General features: G+C 42.4%; 1 protein-coding gene across 4 annotated transcripts in view; it reads left to right on the top strand.

Moving 5' to 3' along the window:
* PHACTR3 (phosphatase and actin regulator 3) overlaps window positions 1–21607 on the top strand; it is a 166837-nt gene that overhangs the window by 69177 nt on the left and 76053 nt on the right. For all 4 annotated transcript variants that reach the window (XM_054045725.1, XM_054045726.1, XM_054045727.1 and 1 more), the window contains exon 2: window positions 21255–21416. In XM_054045725.1, coding sequence (XP_053901700.1) covers window positions 21255–21416 — 162 coding nt within the window. The remainder of the gene's footprint in view (window positions 1–21254; window positions 21417–21607) is intronic.

Genomic DNA, 21607 nt, shown 5'->3' with positions numbered 1-21607 from the left:
ACCCTGTACTTGTACTTTAGTTTAAGGCCAAATTTCCAAACGAGATGGCAGCACATGCCCAGGTATCCACCATAGTAATAAAAATCCATATTTGTGTAGACTATTGCCCAGTTAGTCTAATCAAATCACTGTCTGCACACACAACTGCAGAGTTTCCCAGGTATAACAGGTGCATGTGAATTTTTGCAGGTGCATCCATTCACTGCACTATCCCTTGAAAATCTAATCCCAATAGTTTTTTGGGGGAAACTGAGTGTCTAGAGAGGTCGGCAACCTTTTCGAAGTGGTGTGCCGAGTCTTCATTTATTCGCTCTAATTTAAGGTTTCGTGTGCCAGTAACACATTTTAACGTTTTTAAGGTCTCTTTCTATAAGTCTATAATATATAAGTAAATTATTGTTGTATGTAAAGTAAATAAGGTTTTTAAAATGTTTAAGAAGCTTCATTTAAAATTAAATTAAAATGCAGAGCCCCCTGGACTGGTGGCCAGGACCCTGGCAGTGTGAGTGCCACTGAAAATCAGCTCACGTGCCGCCTTTGGCACACGTGCCATAGGTTGCCTACCCCGATCTAGGTAGAAATAGTATAAATAAACTTTTCAAACACTTTAGGTACACAATAGTATGTGCAAAAAGCTTGTGCAATTTTATTTGTAATTTCCAGTGTAAACCCTGTGATGGAATGCACACATTTTTCATGCAAATTGTGCATGCTTTATATTTGCAATCATGATAATCGTCTGCGCAAATTAGGTACACAATTGGGCATGCATTTTGCACCTAAACTATTGGATAAGTCCTAGGATACTAACATTTCCACGATCATGGAGGGCTGCACAACCAAACTTCAAACAATAATTCAGATGTAAAAGGATGTCTAAAAATGATATAATAATTAAAACTTTGCAATTCTATAACACCTTTTCGCAAAGGATCTCAAAACACTGTATGAACATCAGTAATTAAAACTTAAAGCACCTCTGTGAGGTAGGCTAAGTATTATCAACAATTCAAATTAGGATATAAACCACCTGTAGATTCAAGTGACATGCCCAATATCAGACTAAATCGATACCAGCCCAGAGATAAAATATGGATTCCTCGATCATATAATTTGACGTTTTCTCCCCCCTCCCAACTCAGGATTAGAACCCACAGGTCCCAAAGAAGTTATTGCTCATGATGAGGGCAAACATTCAGAAGACCTCTAAAAACAGGCTCACTCCTGAACACTGAGACTTGCCAATATAAATTGATGCATCCACAAATAATATAGGCATCTTATTGGAGCCCAGATGACCATTTGGCTTTGAGAGAGAAAGAGGGAGTGAGAGAGTGAGCACATTTGTGTGTGTGTGTATTGCAATCTTATACATTTAAAATTATTAAAATAAAATAATAAATTTTGAAAAGAGACACATTAAAAATTAAATTTAACTCCCTGCTTAAGGTTTCAACTTATAGCATTTTTTAAATAAATGGTTCATTTCAAGACCTCTAAAAATATGCTTATGTCAGGATAAGCTTAACATATAGAAGTAGCAGAGGACACTGGGACAAGAACATATCAATTTCTGTGAAATTTTAATGTGTATGTACAGTTGAATGAGGGGGGTTTTAAAAACTGAATTAGGATGCAATGCTTTGTAGCACCAGGCTAATAAATTAGTAATACTGCATCCCCAGTGGTCTGTCTGCTTGGCTCAGGGCCCACTCAGTGGGAATTAATGTTTCTATTACTTGTAATCATCATTAGAGGGAAATACCTGCATTTCAGATTTGACTTCTCAGGCATCTGTATTGCTAATGGGCATGCAAAATAGCTTGTTAGGACACACAGAGCTGACTTTATTATTACAAGATGCTGGAAGGATATGTTTAGTGTTTTGGAAGCGAGAAGTCATTGCTAGAGGCATGTGAATCTGCAATATTCAACCTAATTGTGGTGGGGGAGGGGTAGAGAGGGTTGATTTTAATAAGGACTCCCCTTCCCTCCACCAGAATTCAACCTTTGAAATAGATTTTACTTGAACAAAATTAACAAATAGAGTAATTTCTCTTATGGGATTATCATTTAAAGAACATTATTATTTAATATGCAGCCTTTCATGTTGTCCATTACTCCATTTGAATCCTGAAATGGAACACAAAATGCGCTGCTATGCTTTGTTTTAAAACACTGCAAGACCCCAGCATAAAATCCTATATGTCTGGTTAGCTTTATCAAAGTATATTGTTTCTTCCATATTTCCTTTGATGTGCAGCTTCCTTAAGGCTTTTGAAAATAATTATACCTCTTCAAAGCCCTTTGGAAAAAAATCAGCTGCGAAGTACCCACGAAGTGGTCTGCTTTCATGAGCATGAGACCAGCCGCTGTGCCTATCCCATGGAGCTCTTTATGTGTTTCTGATGGAAGGAGATCACGATTTATTTCCATTTGTCTCCTCTCCACTATTTTCCATAATGTCACTGAGGACTGCATGTATTTATTACTGTTTCTGTATTTGCTCCCAAATCAATGCACAGCTGGTATTCTCATCGCTGTCATTTTATTATTATTATAATTACTCATTGTTTCTTAAGTGTTGACAGTGTGCTTGTATCAGTGCAAAAACATAACCAAAGTCATTATCCCTGCTCTACGGATATTCTTAATTGGCACACAAGGACAGTCAGAGAAATGTCCTCAGATTCTGAAGTTAAATTAGCTAGAGCATTCTATTTATGGTAGTTCTAAAATAGGGTGACCAGACAGCAAGTGTGAAAAATTGGGACAGGGGGTGGCGGGTAATAAGAGCCTATATAAGAAAAAGACCCCAAAATTGGGACTGTCCCTATAAAATCGGGACATCTGGTCACCCTATTCTAAAAGGTAGTTCTAAAATGTATTTTTTAAGGGGTATGGAACAGAACGTCTGATGTATCTGTTCTCCTATGTTAGTGTTAACTCAGATTACATTCATCTAGTACAACCATCTATCTAGTTACCTGTATGATTCTCAGCACAGGCAGTGTCTGAGGGTCTGAGCTTGCAACGTGTAAGTGAATAGGAGTTTTGCCATTGACTTAAATGGGAGAAAGATTGAGTCCTGAGACCCCGAGGTACCTTCTTCCTGAGGTATGCTTTGCTGGCTGATGCTACTGTGTATGTCCTTTGTTTTGCTTAGCGCTGAGGTAGCTTTTATTTTACAACTGTAAGCTACCTGGTGGCATCGCCCATATTTTTCTTATACATTTGTACAATGCCTAACACCGTGGGGCTGAGGCCCTGAGTGCTAGCGCAGTACAAATAGCACATAACAGTAGCAACCACCGTTTAAATACTAGCACTGTTTACTGACACATGGGAGCCATAAGTTCAGTTCCTAGTACTGACCTTTCACCCCCCAGAGGGGCAAGTGGTGCGGAGACACCGGGACCAAATTTGACTTTCATGTCCAGGTGCCCTAATATACTGCTGCAAAGCAGTCTGGAAAAATCAGCCGTGACATACCAACATCGGGGTTTGTTTTCATGGGTTTCTCTGTGTTTCTGATGGAGGACAATCAAGATTTACTGCCAGGTTTAGTGTCTATGTACTTTGGTAGAACCCTCACTGACGGTTACGTACGTTTATTACTGTCTCCCTATAACAAATGTAACTGACAGCAGAATTTGGCCGAGAGCATTCAGGTAGGGTGACCAGATAGCAAGTGTGAAAAATCGGGATGGGGTGGGGAGTAATAGGAGCCCATATAAAAAAAAGCCCCAAACATTGGGACATCTGGTCACCCTACATTCTGGTCCCAGGCGGGGTCAACAGAACTTTTTACATTGCTCTTAGTGACCCCCACTGAGACGTTAAGGACTGGCACTGAGGCGCTCTGAAGGGAGTCTCAGTTACCCTCACTTACCCTTGAGGATGGTAGGGAAGATTTAAGACCTCCGTAGTGGCACCAAGTTGAAGCATGGATAAATTTACTGAGGGGTCTTCTTGGTTTGTCTAAGAAGCAGAGGACTCTGGGTAGGGAAAAAATGAGACAAGGTTACAATTCCCGTGTAAGAAAGCCTCAGATATATGCAAACAAGGGCTGGTAAATGTGACAAAAAAACACTGAACAGAAGTTGCTCGAACACAGGCTCATCAAGAGAAGCTGTGTACTGACGACCCCGCACCATTACAGTCAATGGACTCTGTGTGCCCCGTGCCATCTGGGTACACGGCTGGAGCCTTCACAAAAGCAGAGAGCTCGTCGTTAGTCTCATTCCCTTAGTGGACAGGAAAGGAGATGATGTTTGTGCCAGGGAGCAGAGAGTGCCCCAGAGGCACTTTGCTTTGTTGCTGTATTTAACTTTCCTTCCATAAATTCGCCTGCTTGGTTGTGCAGCAAAATTGAAATTTGTTTATGTTCATTCCAAGCAGCAATGAAAACCATTTAAAATTACACAAAGGAGATTGGACTGAAAGCTTTTATTGGTTAGACATGCTCTCTCCTCCTTGGAGTTTCATATGATATAAGTACAGTAGCGACACTGGTGACTCGTCAAAACTTACCAGTTACTTTCGATAACAGAATAAGTATTTGCAGTTATAATAACCTCACCATGAATACTGCAGGTTCTATTTCCCATTGCAAACACAGGGGGAAACAAGGGAATGTCACCAATACTTGGACTCTTTATTTAAGGTTAGTTAACTGGCACCTTGTTTTGGCTAGGACTATAGACTTATGTCATACACATCAGCATTTATAATACTGTCAACATAATTTTACAATCAAGTGATTAAGCAACTGCTACTGTTTTTACTTGATCACAAACATCTACAGAATAAAGGATGCTGGTTTTTGCCGGTTCCTAACCAGCATTCTACACTGGATTTAGAACTGTTCATTACAGGATTCTTGAAATATGATGTGTTCTTTGCAGCAGTTCACATATTGCTAGGCATCAAACACATAACTAGCCCCAAAAGAGGATTTCTCCTAAAAAAAAAATAACGTGAATATTAAATGTTTTTAAAAAAACTTTTTCCCATTTATTTTAAACGTAATCTTTTAAAAATACAGAGTACCACAGTAATAGTCACCGATGAGTTTGCTGATTTGCCTTAAATTGTTTATAATTGTTGAACAAAAAACGCTGATGATGTTTTATGAAGCGAGAAATTAATAACAACTAAGGCCCTCACCTTGCAACAAACTCCTGAGGGGAAGAATCCAAATAAAAGTCAATAGGGCTTTGTTTAGGTGCAGACCTCCATTCTCACAGTGCTCAATGCAGGATCAAAGCCAAAAAGAGAGGAAGCTAAATGCATTTTGTCAGACTCCCCCTCACTCCCCTGCCCTCCATTCCACAAAATCAACAATATTTAATACAAGGCCTTACATTGGCTTGTAAATAAAGTGCTAAATGGCAACTATTTCATCGCCATGCATTGACAAGTAATTCATTTCACACCTTTGTTTCCAGTTAGATGACCTGGAAAGGCAAAATTTAGAAGCCAATAATATTTTAGCAAACTTAACTATGTGAAGTCCTAAGAAGTCAATGTCATTTTGAATGACCCTTTTCAGTAGACTTGCTACATGCTATTCTCATGTGGCCTTCAAATTGTGTTAGAACTATAGACAGACGAAGGTCCCTTATTCTGGAAAAATTTCAGAGTGGTAGCTGTGTTAGTCTGTATCAGCAAAAAGAACGAGGATTACTTGTGGCACCTTAGAGACTCACACATTTATTTGGGCATAAGCTTTTGTGGGCTAAAACCCACTGCATACATCCGATGAAGTGGGTTTTAGCCCACGAAAGCTTACGCCCAAATAAATGTGCTAGTCTCTAAGGTGCCACAAGTACTTCTCATTCTTTATTCTGGAAAGCATCCCTATTCAGCAAGAGGGCTTAAGCAGGTCATGGGGATTTAAGCATATGTTTAAAAGTTAACTATGGGTTTAAGTGCTTTTCTGAATTGAGGCCTATGTGGAGAAAGGCATTCAGTAAGGAAAATCTTCCTGTAATACGCAGCGATTGGGCTTCCTTTTCTAAAATATTGCATCATCATTCCCTGCTGATGTTAAAACTTGTCTGTTATCCATCATGCGGATGGTACAGGTTTTCCCCAGCACAACAAAAATGACAATGTTCAAAATATTGGCCCGAAAAAAGCTCTGTAATTTAAAGGTTTTTCCTCTTCTGCTTGATAAATCACTGTTATTTTCGGCTAGTTAAATAAGTGGAATTCAAGATAGACTCTTTTCTCTAGCTGAGCAAAAATGATAGGGATTCTATGTTTACTTTTTGGGAAAAGGGTCTCTCTTTCTCCCCCTTCCCCACCATTATAATAATCTTTTTTCCTTGACTTTCAGAAAAGAAACAAACCATTCAGTGTCAGGGTAGAGAATCACTGAGACTCAGCTGCCATCAGAGCAGTAATCATGCTGGCCTGGAAAGAGACTGTTTATATGCATTTCCAGATGAAGTTATGGTAGTGTGTGCCACAGCTAGGCATCTAAGGGAAGCATTGGTTTAAAAACAATGTTTGACATCCAGGGATGAAACTCTTTCCTCGGGCTGGGACTGGAGAAGTGGAATTGTGTACAGACCATCCCAGTCTGTATTACTGTCTCTTTTCCTGCTTCCTAGTCTGTTCAGGTAAGAGCTGTTCAGAGGCTGGAAAATTAGCCACCAGCTCTTCATCTTTCTCAAGAGCAGTTACTTTCTTGGCAGTTCTCTCTGCTTGGCTGATGGGTGACATGGAAGCTAATGATTACAGAACTTTGCCATTCTCCTCTTGTTAATTTATCATTTCCTTGTAAGGCGAGTAGCATTTTATCTCCACTGCCGGACCAGGATTATAGCTATGTAGTTGTTTCTTCCCACTAATTGTAAAAGAAGCACAAGCACTCTCTTGTGTAGTGGTTGTGAAACCTGCATGAGAAACATTTTACATAGCTTAATATTTTGTGAATATTTTCTGTTCTCATTCTTTGTGTTTGAGGGGTCCCTACCATTCCCATAAGAAACATACTGCGCATTTTTGATTCAAAAGCAATAATTAGCACAATAAACTGATATGCACTTGCAAGTTGTTCTAACCTCAGTCATCGGGGTTGAAATGTTCAAAAGCACCTTAGTGCCTTAGGATCTATGAAAACATTTCACAGATGTGCATGGATTTTGGCAACAGCAGCCAAAAGATTGGTCTTGGAATCTCCATTTTCAGAATACGGGCCACCAGGAATTCTCATTCATATTTGAACATAGTCAGGTCAGTGTTATACTTCGGGATATTACAGTTCAATTAGACTAGTGCTTTCAAGCTGATCTGAGCCTCAAGATACTGCCAAGCTAAAGAGCTAAACTGTGAACTTTATCATGAGATGTGACAGCTGAGTATTACCGCAACCCCTTTGGAACCGTGCACTGTCTGAGATACTCTATTTTCTCTCCCTTTTTTGGGAGGAGGGAAGGAAAGAGGGGAAAAGGAGGGTTAGGAGGAGAGCAGTGGGCCATCATGACTGTCTACTGAGTCCTGAAGAGCATTTCTGAAGATTATTGTAATTGCTGTTTCAGAAAACAAACACTCTCAGACTTGAAGTGATAGGGCAACCTAACAAATCAACCATTTTTAAATTGCCTCACTTCTGGAAGTATTTTCCATGCATGCCCATCTTATTCTGTACACAGAGGGTTATACAGTCTATTTAAGGCAGGCCCTCAAGTAAGGGTCTTTATTCAAGTGGAGGAATTGGTCCTAACAGGAAGGATTTCAGCAGGGATTACATACAACCAAATGCAGGAGTATCAGAGGCCCACTGTGAAGGGATCAGTCACCTTCTAAGCACTCCTTTGTGGCCCGAGATCACTGCAGGTGGTCTGCCTCAGTTCTCCACTTTTCAGGGCTCTCAATGAAGCCCTCTCCTCTTCGGGGCTGGATTTCTTTAAATAATAAACTCATTCCCAAAAGAAAGTTCTCAAATCTCCATCAAGTCCGTACTCCCTGTCTTTCTTGCTAAGAGCTCCCAGGTCTTCCCTCTCTGGAACTTTTTCTCTCATACCTACAGGTTCTCTGCTGGAGTCCACTTGCTTCCAGCAGCCATTCCCTGCCTTGGCAAGGCTCCACTAAGCTCTCTCACTCCAGCTTCACCCTGGTTCTCTTCCTCCATACCCCAGCTGCTCTTTACAGGGGAATCAGCGACTCCATCCCCAGCTGGTTCTACTGATTAAACCCCACACCCATCCCAGGTGTGGCAGCCAGGACTAATTGGAACAGGGCTCACTGGCTCTGGTCCTTGAAGGGGCCCAGCACCTCAGTACACCCACAAAGGGTCACATTCTATTCTAGATTAGATGGGTGCATCCCCACTAGAAGGAGAGTCAAATTGGTCTATTAGATCCATTTTCATGCATCTTTTTCAATCACCGCTCTATTTTATCTTCTGTCTTATGTTTGCACTCAAATATTTCCACTATCTCCAAGGCCTGGTGTCCTCTAAGAAGACATTAGATCTAAATTTTGCACCAAAGATGCTTGATTTATGTCCATTTATGGATATAAATTGGCAACAGAGACAGGGGAGTTGTGGCGCAGGAGAGGCCAGCAGAGTAGAGAATAAGGATAGGCGATTTTGACTTCCAGCAGGCAGGCAAATTTTTATAGCAGACGCAGCAATAGCGGAGTGGTGAAATGGTGCAGCACAAATAGGGCATTGAGAAAAGAAGGGAATTATGCCGTAAAGTGCATGCGCACAAAATTGCACAGAAGAGTGCTTTTGGTTATCCTTCTGATTACAGGTTTGGATTGAATATAAAATTGAGAGCTGACCATATGTCTGGCAGACATTGGTTCCCATTGGCAGAATGAGAAAGGCAACACTAGACAGATGGGTTTCTGGGTGATGAATTTTGTTCCTTTATTCAAGGAAAAAAAGACAAAAATCATTTTAATAACAACTCCACTCCCAATTTGCTATTGAGCGTGGGACTCTTAGATTAAAGGTCACCCATTTCTTTAATGTGATGTCTCTTCTGTAAGATGCACGTGGTATCATGAAGAAACATCTCTGCAGTAGTTTGGAGAGACCCTTTATGAAGGTAACACAGGGTATGTATATACTGCAATTACAATTCCATGGCTGGCCCATGCAAGCTGACTGGGGCTCACGCGGCTTGGGCTGTGGGGCTGTTTAATTGCAGGGTAGACATCCAGGCTCAGGCAGGAGGGGCGAGATCCCAGCGCTCGGGCTGCAGCCTCAGCCAGAATGCATGCACCTCAATAGAACAGTCCCACAGCCTGAGCCCTGCGAGCATGAGTAGGGTGGCATGGGCCAGCTGTGGGCGTCTAATTGCAGTGTAGACATACCCCCAGTAAGAAAGGAGAGCTGCTGAGGGGCTGCAAATTTCCTCATGCGGCCAGACATGCATCATTCCAACAGCATTGGTGCCTGACTACTGCTGGCTATGCCAGTACAGCTATTACAATACCCAGTCTCCCATAGCACACCGTCATCTGCTCCACTTTGTTCATCCCTAGGAAGGCCAGTGATCACAGATTGTTAAACTGGGAGGGAAGGGAACTGAACCACTCAATGTAGGCCCTGGCATTAAGAAAGCTTCTTTGGCAACATTCCCCAACCTCTGTTTTATTTATTTATTTTTGTAATAACGGTATCCAAGTAATTGTTCCTGGTACAAACAGGGTGATAGTGCATTATGGCAATTAGTCCTAAGCTCAAGTGCTTAGCCGTGGAGCACCAGGAGGACAGGTTTTTGAGGGGAAGCTACGCACAGAGTCTGCAATGCCTGTGTGGCATGGAGTCCTCCTTGGGCAAACCCAATAGGGCTGGGGGGAGGAGCTGGCAGTGGTTGTTCCACAGTGTATTCTCCCATCCTCTATTCCACAAGGTGGGTGTGAGGGGAGCAGCAGGCCATGCCGGCCTGTTGAGCTATTTGTTTTTTTCTCCTGGGAACCACAGCTCTGGCTGGCCAGATTCTTGCTGGGTGGTGCAGTACATGTGAATGCTTCACCTGTCATGCTTTACTTGTCAAAACAAAGCATTGCACAGGTGGAGATAACTGAATTAGCCTTGATTATATAATGATCCTTCAGTGGTTTTATTTTCTTACTGTCAGTAGGTTTCCTCCTTCTCCAGGTAAAGGAGAGGAAACCACATTTTGGATTCCTTTACACCAGAGGTAATCAATTATTTTTTGTCAAAAATTTCTTGCTCAAGGTATAGCCAGGGTCCAGACTCCAGAGAAAATACTAAAAACAATAATGACAATAAGTAAATAGAAAAGATTTTGGGGTCCTTTCAAAAGCATCTGGTGATCCAGGTTTGGCCCACAGTCTGCCTATCGAGTACTCCTGCTTTACGCAAACTTTGTAAAACTTATTTTGTTAATGAACCGCTAGTGTCAGACCATGCATTATAAATGATAAGAAGTGTTACTGGGACTTGACACGTTGATCCAAAAGGCATGAAAGGTTCCCGATTAATTTCTTTGCACCTCTGCTCCTACTAAAATAATGCTGTTAAGGTGTCCTGGAGTAACGTTTTCTGAAAGAAATCACAAGCCTCAAATATATACAGTATATTTATGTCACAGAGATTTAGCTTGAGTCACCACTCACATATTCTCTTTTCTTTGATGAGAGTAATCTGTTCCTTCGTTATTTCAGCTAAAGCCGTTTCTGAAATTCAAATACTTTGAAGGGAAGCTCAGCATGACAGAATGGAAATAAACTTTCCTGACAAGACCAGCCCCTTCCCGTCAGCCACAGGGTTTTTTCCCCTCTCCTTCAGTTCAAAAATAAAAATAAGGAAGAAATCCTTAATTTCGTAAAGATGGGTGGAAATTTTCAAATAGAGATGGGTGGAAAAATTAGATTTTGGTCTAAGGTAGGTTTGGTAGCCCCACCTCAGAAGTAGAGCTGGGCAAATAAGAAAATCAGGTTGTTTGGTGGTTTTGGTTTTTTTCCCCTTTTTCTGGGAGTGCAAGTGGGGGGGAACATTCCACAAGAACCGAAACTGAAAATTCCAAAAAAAATGGTTGGCAAATCTTAAAAGTTGACAAAAACTTCCTTTTGGCTTAAACAAAATATTTTATTCAACCTGAAATGACCCATTTGATTTCTAGTTCTGGGCAATTTTAAAATAAAGCAAACAAAATGGCTGCAGGAGGAGGCGGCGCTGCTGTTGTCACCTCCCTTATAACTTTCAGCCCGTTGGTTAGGACATTTACTTGACATACGGGAGACCCAAGTTTAATTAGAGAGATTGAGAGCGCCCTGTGCTAGACTGCCCCATAGCGCAGTGGGTTAGGGCACTCTCCTACTACATCAGGCAGAGGGGCAATTGAACTTGGGTCTCCGATCTCCCAGGTGAGTGCTCTAACCACTGGGCAAAGTCAAGGGCAGCTCCCGTCCCAGTCATTTTCAGAAAGGTGCCCCAGGCCCAAGAAATGTTTTTTGGTCAGAATGATTTGGCAAATGAATATCAAATTCGCAAATAGTTTCAGGTCAGCCAAACCCGCGTTTGTTTGGTAAATCAACTATTTGTTGAAAATATTTCACCCAGCTTTACTCAGGAGACCTGGTAACAAGTAGCAAGGCAAGGAGTCCTGGTAACTAGTAGCACTTACCTAAAGGGAGGTGTGAAATGTTAGACTGAGCAGCAGCCAGGCAGCAAGGGTGGGAGTCAGGTGGTGTTGCCAGAGATGAAGTTTGTTCTGATTGGGGGCAGAGGGCTATTTTGTGCACGATGTTCATGGAAGCATCAGTTCTCCACTGTCATTCAGCCACTCTTCTTAAGGCTTTTCCCCCACCTTCATGTACCTCCATGAAATTGAAGGATGCATAGATTTGCTAGGCCAGACTCATCCCTGAGGTAACTCCGTGAATGGAGAGTTTACCCCAGGCATGAATCTGGCCCACAGTTTGTCTGTTTTTATTAATATTATTATTTTAAAGATGCTGAGCTCTGGGGTAAGAGAGAGTCTGAGATGGGAAATCTTGAACAGAGGATACCTTAAATGGAAGCAGCAACAGAATAGGAGAAGTAGCACCACTTACACCTACCTGTTGGCCAACACATATACCCTGCCCACTGATATGACAAAATTTAAGACGTAGTCCATGTCTGAATTTGATCTTGATGCAGCTATCTGCTGTTCCCTACTTTGAATATTTTTCTGATGTGCCAAATGGGGTGTTAGAGCATCAGCCTACTCATCCCAGCATCTGATTACCCAGGCCTCAGTTTACCATCTTATTCAACAACGTATTATACACACTCCACATGCTGCAAATAAGCACAGTTGGGCGGAAACTGGATTTTCTCCTTCATAGGAAATTTCTACCATTTTGAAACATGGTTCCTATTCTGAAACAAAACAGAAAACAAAACAAAACTGAAATTGTCTACCCAACAAAATCCAAAAATAATTCCAGGTTTTGGATCACTCAAAATGGTTCATTTTGATAAAATCAAAGTGTTTAATTCCAATTTTGACCTTTGGAATGTTATACAATAAAAAAAATTTGAAACAAAAGGTCATTGTGAAAAAGAACACAAACATTCCATTCCAAAAAGGGCGAAACAGATTATTTACCATAACATTCTGTTCCATTCCCCTCCCCCCCCAAATAAAAAGTCATCAAAATTAACATTTCTGCACAACATTTTGCTTTTGACCGATCAGCATTTTCTGACCACCTACAGTTTCTGGAAAATTTACAATCAGACCTACAAATAAGATTTCCTGGTTGGGAGGCTGGTTAATTGGAACAGAAAACAAATAGTTTACTTGGCTGTCCCAGGCACAAATATTTCCTCCCCTGGTCAGCAGGGTTCAAAATTTGTGCAACCTTTCAGCCCTGCAGGCTTAGTCCTTCCTGTTCCTGGAACACCAAGTTAAGTTCATAGGTTCCTTCTCTCATTCTCTCCCCCAGCCAAGCACAGTCCTCACCCCACACCCAGATCACTTCCCAGCATTCCCTGCCCCCTACAAGTATTCTCACTGGTGGGGAAGCAACTCCTCTTATAATTGTACCACTTCTAGGCTGCTGTCATATGACTCTTGAACACCCGATTCAAGCACCATTCATAGTCAGCTGTGGACATTAACCCTTTGCAGGCCCAGTTTGCCCTGAGACAGGGCAAGTCCTCCTTAGTATTATTTTTAGTTAGACACTGAGACTTCAACACTGATGAAGAGGATCCTACCAGTAACAATGGAAAGTTATGTTTGTATCAGAAGCCTAAAGGTCATTACAATTCTTCCCACAGCGTCTTTGGCCAAAGGGTCAGCTCATTTCAGAGGGACCCTCCTCTTCCATTATTAACTCTGTGGCTGAGGTGCAAAGACAGATGCAATGACAATAAAGGAGAAGGCCCCAGAGCTGCATTACAAACCGATTCATCAGAAAGCAGAGCATGCCTTGCCTCACAAATTTGCCTGCAGTTTGTCTGCTGCGTTATTTTTCCACTGCTTTCAGGTTACAGCTTTTCAGGGGTTCCTCTCGCAGTGATGCAGAGGAGATATGTTCAGGCATGACTCCGCTTATCATTAATGGAAGTTACCTAAATGCCCAACAAGTTGATAGACTCTAGACCCCTTGGCAATTGCATAAACGCCACAGGGTGACTTCCCTGTGTCCACTTTGAATATTCACAACTGTACTTCCAAGGGGTCTCAGAGCTCCTCTCTGCAGCAAGGCTCGCATAACTCAGCTCTGGTTCCTGATGTGCTTAACAGCCATACAGATTCCACACTGTGAATTACAGCAGTTGCTGTAATCAGCAGTCTGGGCATCAAACTATAGTCTCTTTGGCTCAGCAGGAAAAATCCAAAAATGTAAGAGCCAACCCGCAGAATCCAGACACTCTCACAACATAGTTAACACCTGAGACAATAAAATCTGCAGGATGTTTATGTTGGGAAATAGCCAGTCCCCACCTCTCTCTCTCTCTCGGGGAAGGTCCCCCAAGCAGAGCACATGGACATCTCACCAGGAAATCCCACAGGACTGGGGATTGGCAGGAATGATTTGCTTCAACCCCAGCCAACAAGATTTTAAATAACAAAGGAATAAGACAAGGGGGGGGGGTCTATTCTATTGGATCTGAGTTGTAGAGGTGTTGAGAACCTCCAGCTCCAGCTGAAGTCAAGCGGAACTGCAGGTACAGAGCACCTCTGGAATATCAGGCCCTGGCAGTTCTCTCTTAATTCAGCTAACATAATTGTTCTGATCTGATCTCTCATTAGAAGCTTTTTCCTTCAAAATGGCTCTCTCCCCTCTTGCCTGGTTTATTCTGGGACACCACTGGTCACTTCTGAATCCCTTCCATGGCTTTGAGTTGAAATACCCTGGATATCAGACTGCTGCCACTGGCCTGAACTGACTGAACATGTAGGAAGGGCAGGCTGATTAACAGAGACCCAATCTCTACTGTACTTAACTGTCCATTTTTGCACCTTCCCCTGAAGCATTTGGAACAGGCCACTGGCCTGGACAGGATACTGGCCTGAGATGACGATTGGCCCAATCTAGTCTGGAAATGTCTATTTTCCTCGCAAGCATGCTCACTATCTACCACACCTATAAAGGATAAATGACAGTGCAAGGTGTGAAAGTTTACTGGTGGGATAACCACCGAACAGTCCAAGCAGCAACGGTGTTCATTTGTAACCATTCCTGGTTACGGGATGTGGTACCTTCACTAACAGAGTTCTGGAAATCAAATCGTAACAGCCTTCTCCAGTCCATGTTTCTGGTGCAAGGGTATCATTTCCAGAATCCAGAAGCACCACTGTTGGGACCATTACTTCTGGGAGTGGTGTCAAAGGGCCATATGCTGGTCACAGACAAACTGACAGATGTCTCTAGGTGGAGGGGTGCAGATTTGACTGTCTAGTTGTGACTTGCAGAACAGCAACCAGCCCTACCTGTGTTAAGTCCCTGCTATGGGCTAAGCTTGTGCTTACCTGCCCTTGTGTAAAGGTTCTCTCATGTCCTTCTACACTGGAGTGCACTTCAAGCTGTTGCTCATGGTCACCTTCCCTGATTATGAGAATCTGATCTGGCTTCTGGTTGTTTACATTTCCTGTGCATCTTTTACATAATCGTGCAGACCAGCCCCAGGCAATCAGACTTAAAAAAAGAGAAATAATCACAAGATATTTAACATAATTAAAATATTAACTGCAGATCCAAAAATGTGCTGAATGCTTCAGAAAATGGTTGGAGAGTTGGCAAGCCCGGGCAGCTTGCTGGCTGCAGGATCTGGCTGATATTTAGGTGTGCGTGCTACTTCAGTAGTCGCTGAAGCATGTGGGAACTGCTTACATTCTGTGTGGTAGTCTTCTTATCTCCCAAATAGCCAACCCACAAAAAAGAAAAAATGATTTGAGTAAAGGTGAAGCGCTCTGAGGGCTTTCACATGGTTCTTATTGCCAGGAAGACCATTCCCTGGATATTTATGACTTCAGGACATCTGTCTTACGTTGGTTCCATTTTAATTTTTCTCCATCTCAGTCGGACAGTGCCAAATCTGAGAACTGCATACAGTAAGAAAATATTAGGCAATTAAATCAGTTTCCTTAGAACTGTATGTGCCTGGTTACAAATATTTAGATCAATAAAGTTAGAAGACATACCAAAGTCTGCAGTGGAGGATTGGTCTTACCCGCCCTAAAATTAGTCTTCCCTTTCCAGCCTTCATCCTCTGTGTCCATATTTCAGGACGTTTTAACTTAAATTTAAGGACTAAATCTTGAGTCTGGCCAAGCTGTGCCCAGTACAGGACCTGAGGGGCTGGAGGAAGATGACACCTTTATACCCCCCCATTCCTGGTAAACAGGCAGGCTCCAGTGCAACCCCAGCATAATTTTGAGCAGTCTCAAGGCTGCTCTAAATTATGTCAGCTGGAATGGCTTCCTAGGGGCTGCTACATTTTCACATAAAAGAAAATAAACAATGGAGTTAACTCTCTGCCCTCCCTGCGTTGTCAAAATTTCCTCAAATCCAAAGCAAAGTCAAGCTCACAGTACAGACTTCCCGGTCTCAGTTTGTCGTTCTCTTGCTCCTGTTGCTCATCAGTCCTCATCTCCTGCCCTTTTTTGGACCAAGCTCTCCAATTCCATTTCACCACTGCACCTTTGCTTTTCCCAGGGCCAACTGTTTTCTGACAGCAGCCCTCTATATAACTATGGTCAATAACTTTGCTTTTACTCCCCATACTAAGCATACTTATTTCTTCTAATTATTCTTCAAAACTAAAATGAACCGAAATTCACCCCATGTGCAGTGCAAAGCTAAGACCCAGGCAATAAGACATAATTATCAAGTTAACTCAATTCAATACCCTTTGGAGACCTCAAGGTTGTAGAGTGGATGCCTCATTACCCCATCCAAGCTTAACACTTTGTCAAATATAAAACACCTCTTCTTTTCCTTCCTTGCTAGACTCACCTCCTGCTTCTTCATTAGAGAAATATAAGTGGGGTCTGAACACTGGAACTGTTCCTTCTGGCTACCATTAATTAAAAAGCCCAAGAGTAACAGGCAAGAGTAAATAGGGACATTGCAAACAACTTTGGAGGAACACCATCAACTGCACAACTCCTAATAGCGACTGGTTCCCCTTTCTGACAGTCTTTGTAAACAACTCTGCTGTCGGCTTTGAAGACAATCCCAAGGGAGTAAGTAAACATTGCTAGAGAGCGCCGAATTTGGGATGAGGTTTATTTCCTAGGCTTGCCTTGATTTCCTGGTTTCAGACAAAGATGCTTCAGTGATGTTATGCTAGAGGTGGTCAATGAAACATGTGGGTGATGCTTACACTACTTTGCAGATGTCTAAATCCTGAATGAAATGCAGTGGGGTCAGCAACCTGCCCAGACATCCTCTAAAATCAGCTGGCTCATCTAATCTCCACTTACATGCTTGAAAAACTCCCAGGACAATGGGAATTGCTCAAGCAGCGGTGCATAAGAGTGTAGGCAAGCACAGGGATAGCTGGTTGGAGATTGCCCTGACCCCCTCAGTAGCTTCCATTCTACCCCTGAGGATCTGATTTGCAGCCTTAGGAAGGAGATGGGCTAATTTTGTAAACGTTCACATTCCCATTACAATAGCTGTCACGAGGAAGGGCTAAATGCCATTTTCTGCTGCATCTGTTATAGCTTTAAAATCATCATAATAGCAGACCCACTGTGTGTCATTTTCTGTTATCATTGCTGGCTCGATAACAAGGAAAAGTTGCAATGCCTCACAGCTTCATTTTCATCATACTTCTTATTTTCAGCTATATAATTGGGAAAAAAAACAGCCCATGAGATTCCTGCATTCTGGTGGCAGTTAAAAGGTTGCCATGCTGCGGTTCCCCTCAGGTGCTACGCCTCATTGCTGTTTCCTGGTCTTCACTCAGCATATACTTCCTGTCTATCTTGTCTAGACAACATAAGAATGGCCATACTGGGTCAGACCAAAGGTCCATCTAGTCCAGTGTCCTGTCTTCCGACAGTGGCCAATGCCAGGTGCCCCAGAAGGAATGAACAGAACATGTAATCATCAAGTGATCCATCCCCTGTTGCTCATTCCCAGCTTCTGGCAAACAAAGGCTAGCCTTCCTTGCCCGTTCTGGCTAATAGCCATTGATGGACCTATCCTCCATGAATTTATCTAGTTCTTTTTTGAACCCTGTTATAGTGTTGGCCTTCACAACATCCTCTGGCATAGAGTTCCACAGGTTGACTGTGCGTTGTGTGAAGAAGTACTTCCTTTTGGGTGTTTTAAATCTGCTGCCTATTAATTTCCTATGGTAATGCATTCCCGTCTTTAACTCCTTATAGTTGGAAAGTTTTTCCTAATAGCTAACCAAATCTCTCTTGTTTCAGATTAAGCCAATTGCTTCTTGTCCTACCTTCAGTGAACATGGAGAACAATTGATCATTATCCTCTTTGTAACAGCACTTAACATAGTTGAAGTCTTCTTTTCTCAAAGACTCATCAGTCTTCCAGTGATCACAAAAGTGGTAGACCACATTTGCCCAATGAACAAGAAGGAAACAAGAAATTAATATCTCAAGGTGTGGGACATTCCATAGTGGAACAGAGAAAAGTCCTGTTATTTATTAGAAACATTTCATTTGCTTCTGATCTGCTAGATGAATAAGGGTGTTCATTCAATGCAGTGGTAAACTGGAAAACCCATTTAACAGAGGAAGATGAGAAAGCTTCCGTCAAGTAACTTTTATATTTTTTCTTTTCTCCTGATTTTACTTGCCATTACATTTTCACTCTATGATGTAACTATGTTTCAGGTGGGACTGATCATGCTCCAAGAACATGACTCCTGAGTTACAAGGTGAATCACAAACTGAGTCCTTTGGGTCAAATAGTGCAATTAGCACTCTATCTCCTCAACCTCCCTTAATGGCAGGTGAACAAATTGTGCCCATACTCATGTAGCAATTTTGAGCGTTTTAGCAGTTTCTTTATTTCATGTGCTTTTACGACACAGAAGAAAAATTGTCTTAACATCCATTGTTCAGTTCTGCTAACTAATGTGACAAAGTATTTAACTTCTTTGTTTAAAGTTCATCGGCAATATCAATATTTAATACCAGAATTTTCAAAATTAAATGAAAAAGAAGAATGAGTTCTTCCCCCTACTGTGTTGAATATTTTTTTCAAAATTATTGCCTGTTTCCTTGGAAATCCCCATCTTTACACTGAGCTTTATGTATTTGCACCCTGTCAATTTAAAAAAAAAAAACATTAAAATACCATATTTAGTTTTCTTCTCCACTATTCACAAAGCAAATTATTGTCATTTTATTATTCCAGAGACCAATGGCTCAGAAATGTTCATATACTCATTGTTCCACACTGTCATTTAAATTGCAATGGATTGTTGAAAAAGATATGCAAATCGTCTTATAATTTGCACTCTCATGACATGGCTGGGTGACGGATAAAAGCATCACTCTTGGGAATTAGTATATTGGTGTCCAAATACATATCTCAACAATGTCATCAATATCCTTGTTTATGGAGCTGTGCTATCATCTTTCATGGTAATGGCTGGCAGAAGCCTGTCATTATTCAATCTTTATTGTTCCATGCGAAGCTTGGCTATAAACAAAGTCATGTGTAGACAAAATATTGAAAATATCTGAACCAGTTGCCCACCTGAAGCATTGTCTGTGTGCGCCTGTGGTTTTGCTGGATGAAATGCCTTAGAATTTTCCCATCTTCCCCAATTTCCTTAAGGAACGTATCAGTGTAATAGCTGTTCACGGTTTTGCTTAAGTACTACATGCCAAACAATCTATCCTCATACGTAAAACTCTGAGCCAGTTCATGTGTGCTATAGTAGTTATGTGAGGACAGTTCATTTTCAGGAGAGTATCTTATTCATTAATTAATTACTGATTTGCATTAGCATAGCACCTAGGAACCCCACTCATGGGCCAGCATCCCATTGTACTAGGCACTGTACAAACACAGAGCATAAAGACAGTCCCTCCCTGTGGTTTCAGCACAGAATTGGGAACCAGGAAGTCCCCTCCTGGGAGCTCATCCTAGCTCTGTCACTAAGGGTTGGTCTACACTGGGGAGGGATCGATCTAAGATACGCAACTTCAGCTACGTGAATAGCGTAGCTGAAGTCGAAGTATCTTAGATCGATTTACCTTGGATCCTCACGGCGCGGGATCGACGGCCGTGGCTCCCCTATCAACTCCGCTACCACCGTTCGCTCCGGTGGAGTTCAGGAGTCGACGGGGAGCGCGTTCAGGGATCGATATATTGTGTCTTAACGAAACGTGATATATCGATCCCCAATAAATCGATCACTACCCGCCGATATGGCAGGTTGTCTGGACGTATCCTTACTCCCTCTCTGACTTTCAGCAAGCCGCCTCTTAGACCTAATTATTCCAAAATGGCCAATGGTTTTAGGTGCTTAACTTGAGACCACGTGGGCCTGATTCACACAAAAGTGCTGCATATCCAGTGTGTCTGCTGAAGTCATTAGGAGCTGCCGTTGCTCAGCACCTCTGAAAGTCAGTCCCAAGGTGGTTCATGTTGGGCACCCAAAAATCAATGGTCACTTGTAAAAATGTCTCTTTTAACCTTTCTGTGCCTCGATTTCCGCACTGGTAGAATGGAACTAACACTCATCTACCACACAGGCGTGGTGTAAATTAATCATTTTTTATAAACCACTTTAAAGCTGGAAAGAGCTGTGTAAGTGTTAGGTGTTGTTGTTGCAGCACTTATTATTATGGTCTACCAACCTCGGGTACTTACGTGGCCCTCATTATACTAGCATTTGAGCACTTATTCCACACAATCCCCCATGTGAGGCAGAGAAGTGCTATCCTCTGCAGGGGTAACAAGCACAGAGAGAAAGTCACTTGCCCAATCTCAGACTGGAAACATGTGACAGAGCAGGAAACTGAATCTCTGTCTCATGTGTTACAGGGTAGTGTCCCACCCTTTGGGCCATCCTTACTCACTAATTCAGCCGGTGACTAACAATTCTTGTGGTTTGCTAGCATGAGGCTCCTTCCTTTCACTTCACTTCCAGTTTGATCCCTTCATAGGCCAAGGCAGAAAGTGAGCTCCCAAGTCCAACATAACATTTAAAGCTACAGCCTCCCCCTCTCTCACGCAGGTGCTTTTGTTGGAGTAAGAGCCTGGCAGAGGATGCTCTCATTGAGGAAACATGAGATAGTCTGTTGTGGAGGGAAGGGGAGTTACGAGGCCATCACCTCCCCTGGGCGGGGGGGGGGGGGCCTTAGGGAATCACGCCAAAAAGTGAGCATCACTGGCCAAGATGGGAGCATAGCCAGGGCAGACTGGGGATGCACAAATTCAGTACATCTCCTCCACCGGAGCTCATAAACTCCATGGAACTAGCCCCTGATGAACTCCTTGAAGGGGGCCGCAAGAGAGTCACTCAGATATCAGGTGCTTGGAGTCAGTGGTGATGGGTGAGATACAAAGCCAAGAAAGATCTCCCCTGCAGTACAAAAAGCTATGCTGGCACATACCCTGCTCAGCATGCGTGGATCTGGTGCCCCTATTTTAAGGACTCCAGTGACTTCATTTCCCTGTCTTGCACTACATTGCTTGGTGACTAAACCGAATGCTCTTTTAGCTGGAATGACCACCATACTTCCCCCCGCCTTACTAAGCCTCTTCTGAAACACTTGGTCTTATTTTCTTTTAACCAGCAGCTTTGTTCTGTTTTTGCCTCTCAGATGAGATGGAGCAGTCCCCTGCAATGCATTCTGAATATCTGGTCTCAGGGATTAGAACTCCGCCTGTGAGAAGGAACAGCAAGCTGGCAACATTGGGCAGGATCTTCAAACCATGGAAGTGGAGGAAAAAGAAAAACGAGAAACTAAAGCAAACATCAGCAGGTATGGGAAGAGCAACAGCTTGATTCAGTGCAAGGCAAAGTCCACCCTGTGAAGAAAAATGAGCAGAGGTTGCTGAAGTAGGGCAGGTTATTGATAAGCTGTTTCTAAGTGTAAGAATCTGGCCTGTCATAGATTCAGACATTTTAAGGTCAGAAGGAACCATTATGATTTGACCTCTTGGCCACAGGATT

The sequence above is a fragment of the Malaclemys terrapin genome, chromosome 12 (genome assembly GCF_027887155.1).
Source record: "Malaclemys terrapin pileata isolate rMalTer1 chromosome 12, rMalTer1.hap1, whole genome shotgun sequence".
In the NCBI taxonomy this organism is placed as follows: Eukaryota; Metazoa; Chordata; order Testudines; family Emydidae; genus Malaclemys; species Malaclemys terrapin.
The sequence above is the reverse complement of the archived record's forward strand: the minus strand, read 5'-3'. Positions and strand labels throughout refer to the sequence as shown.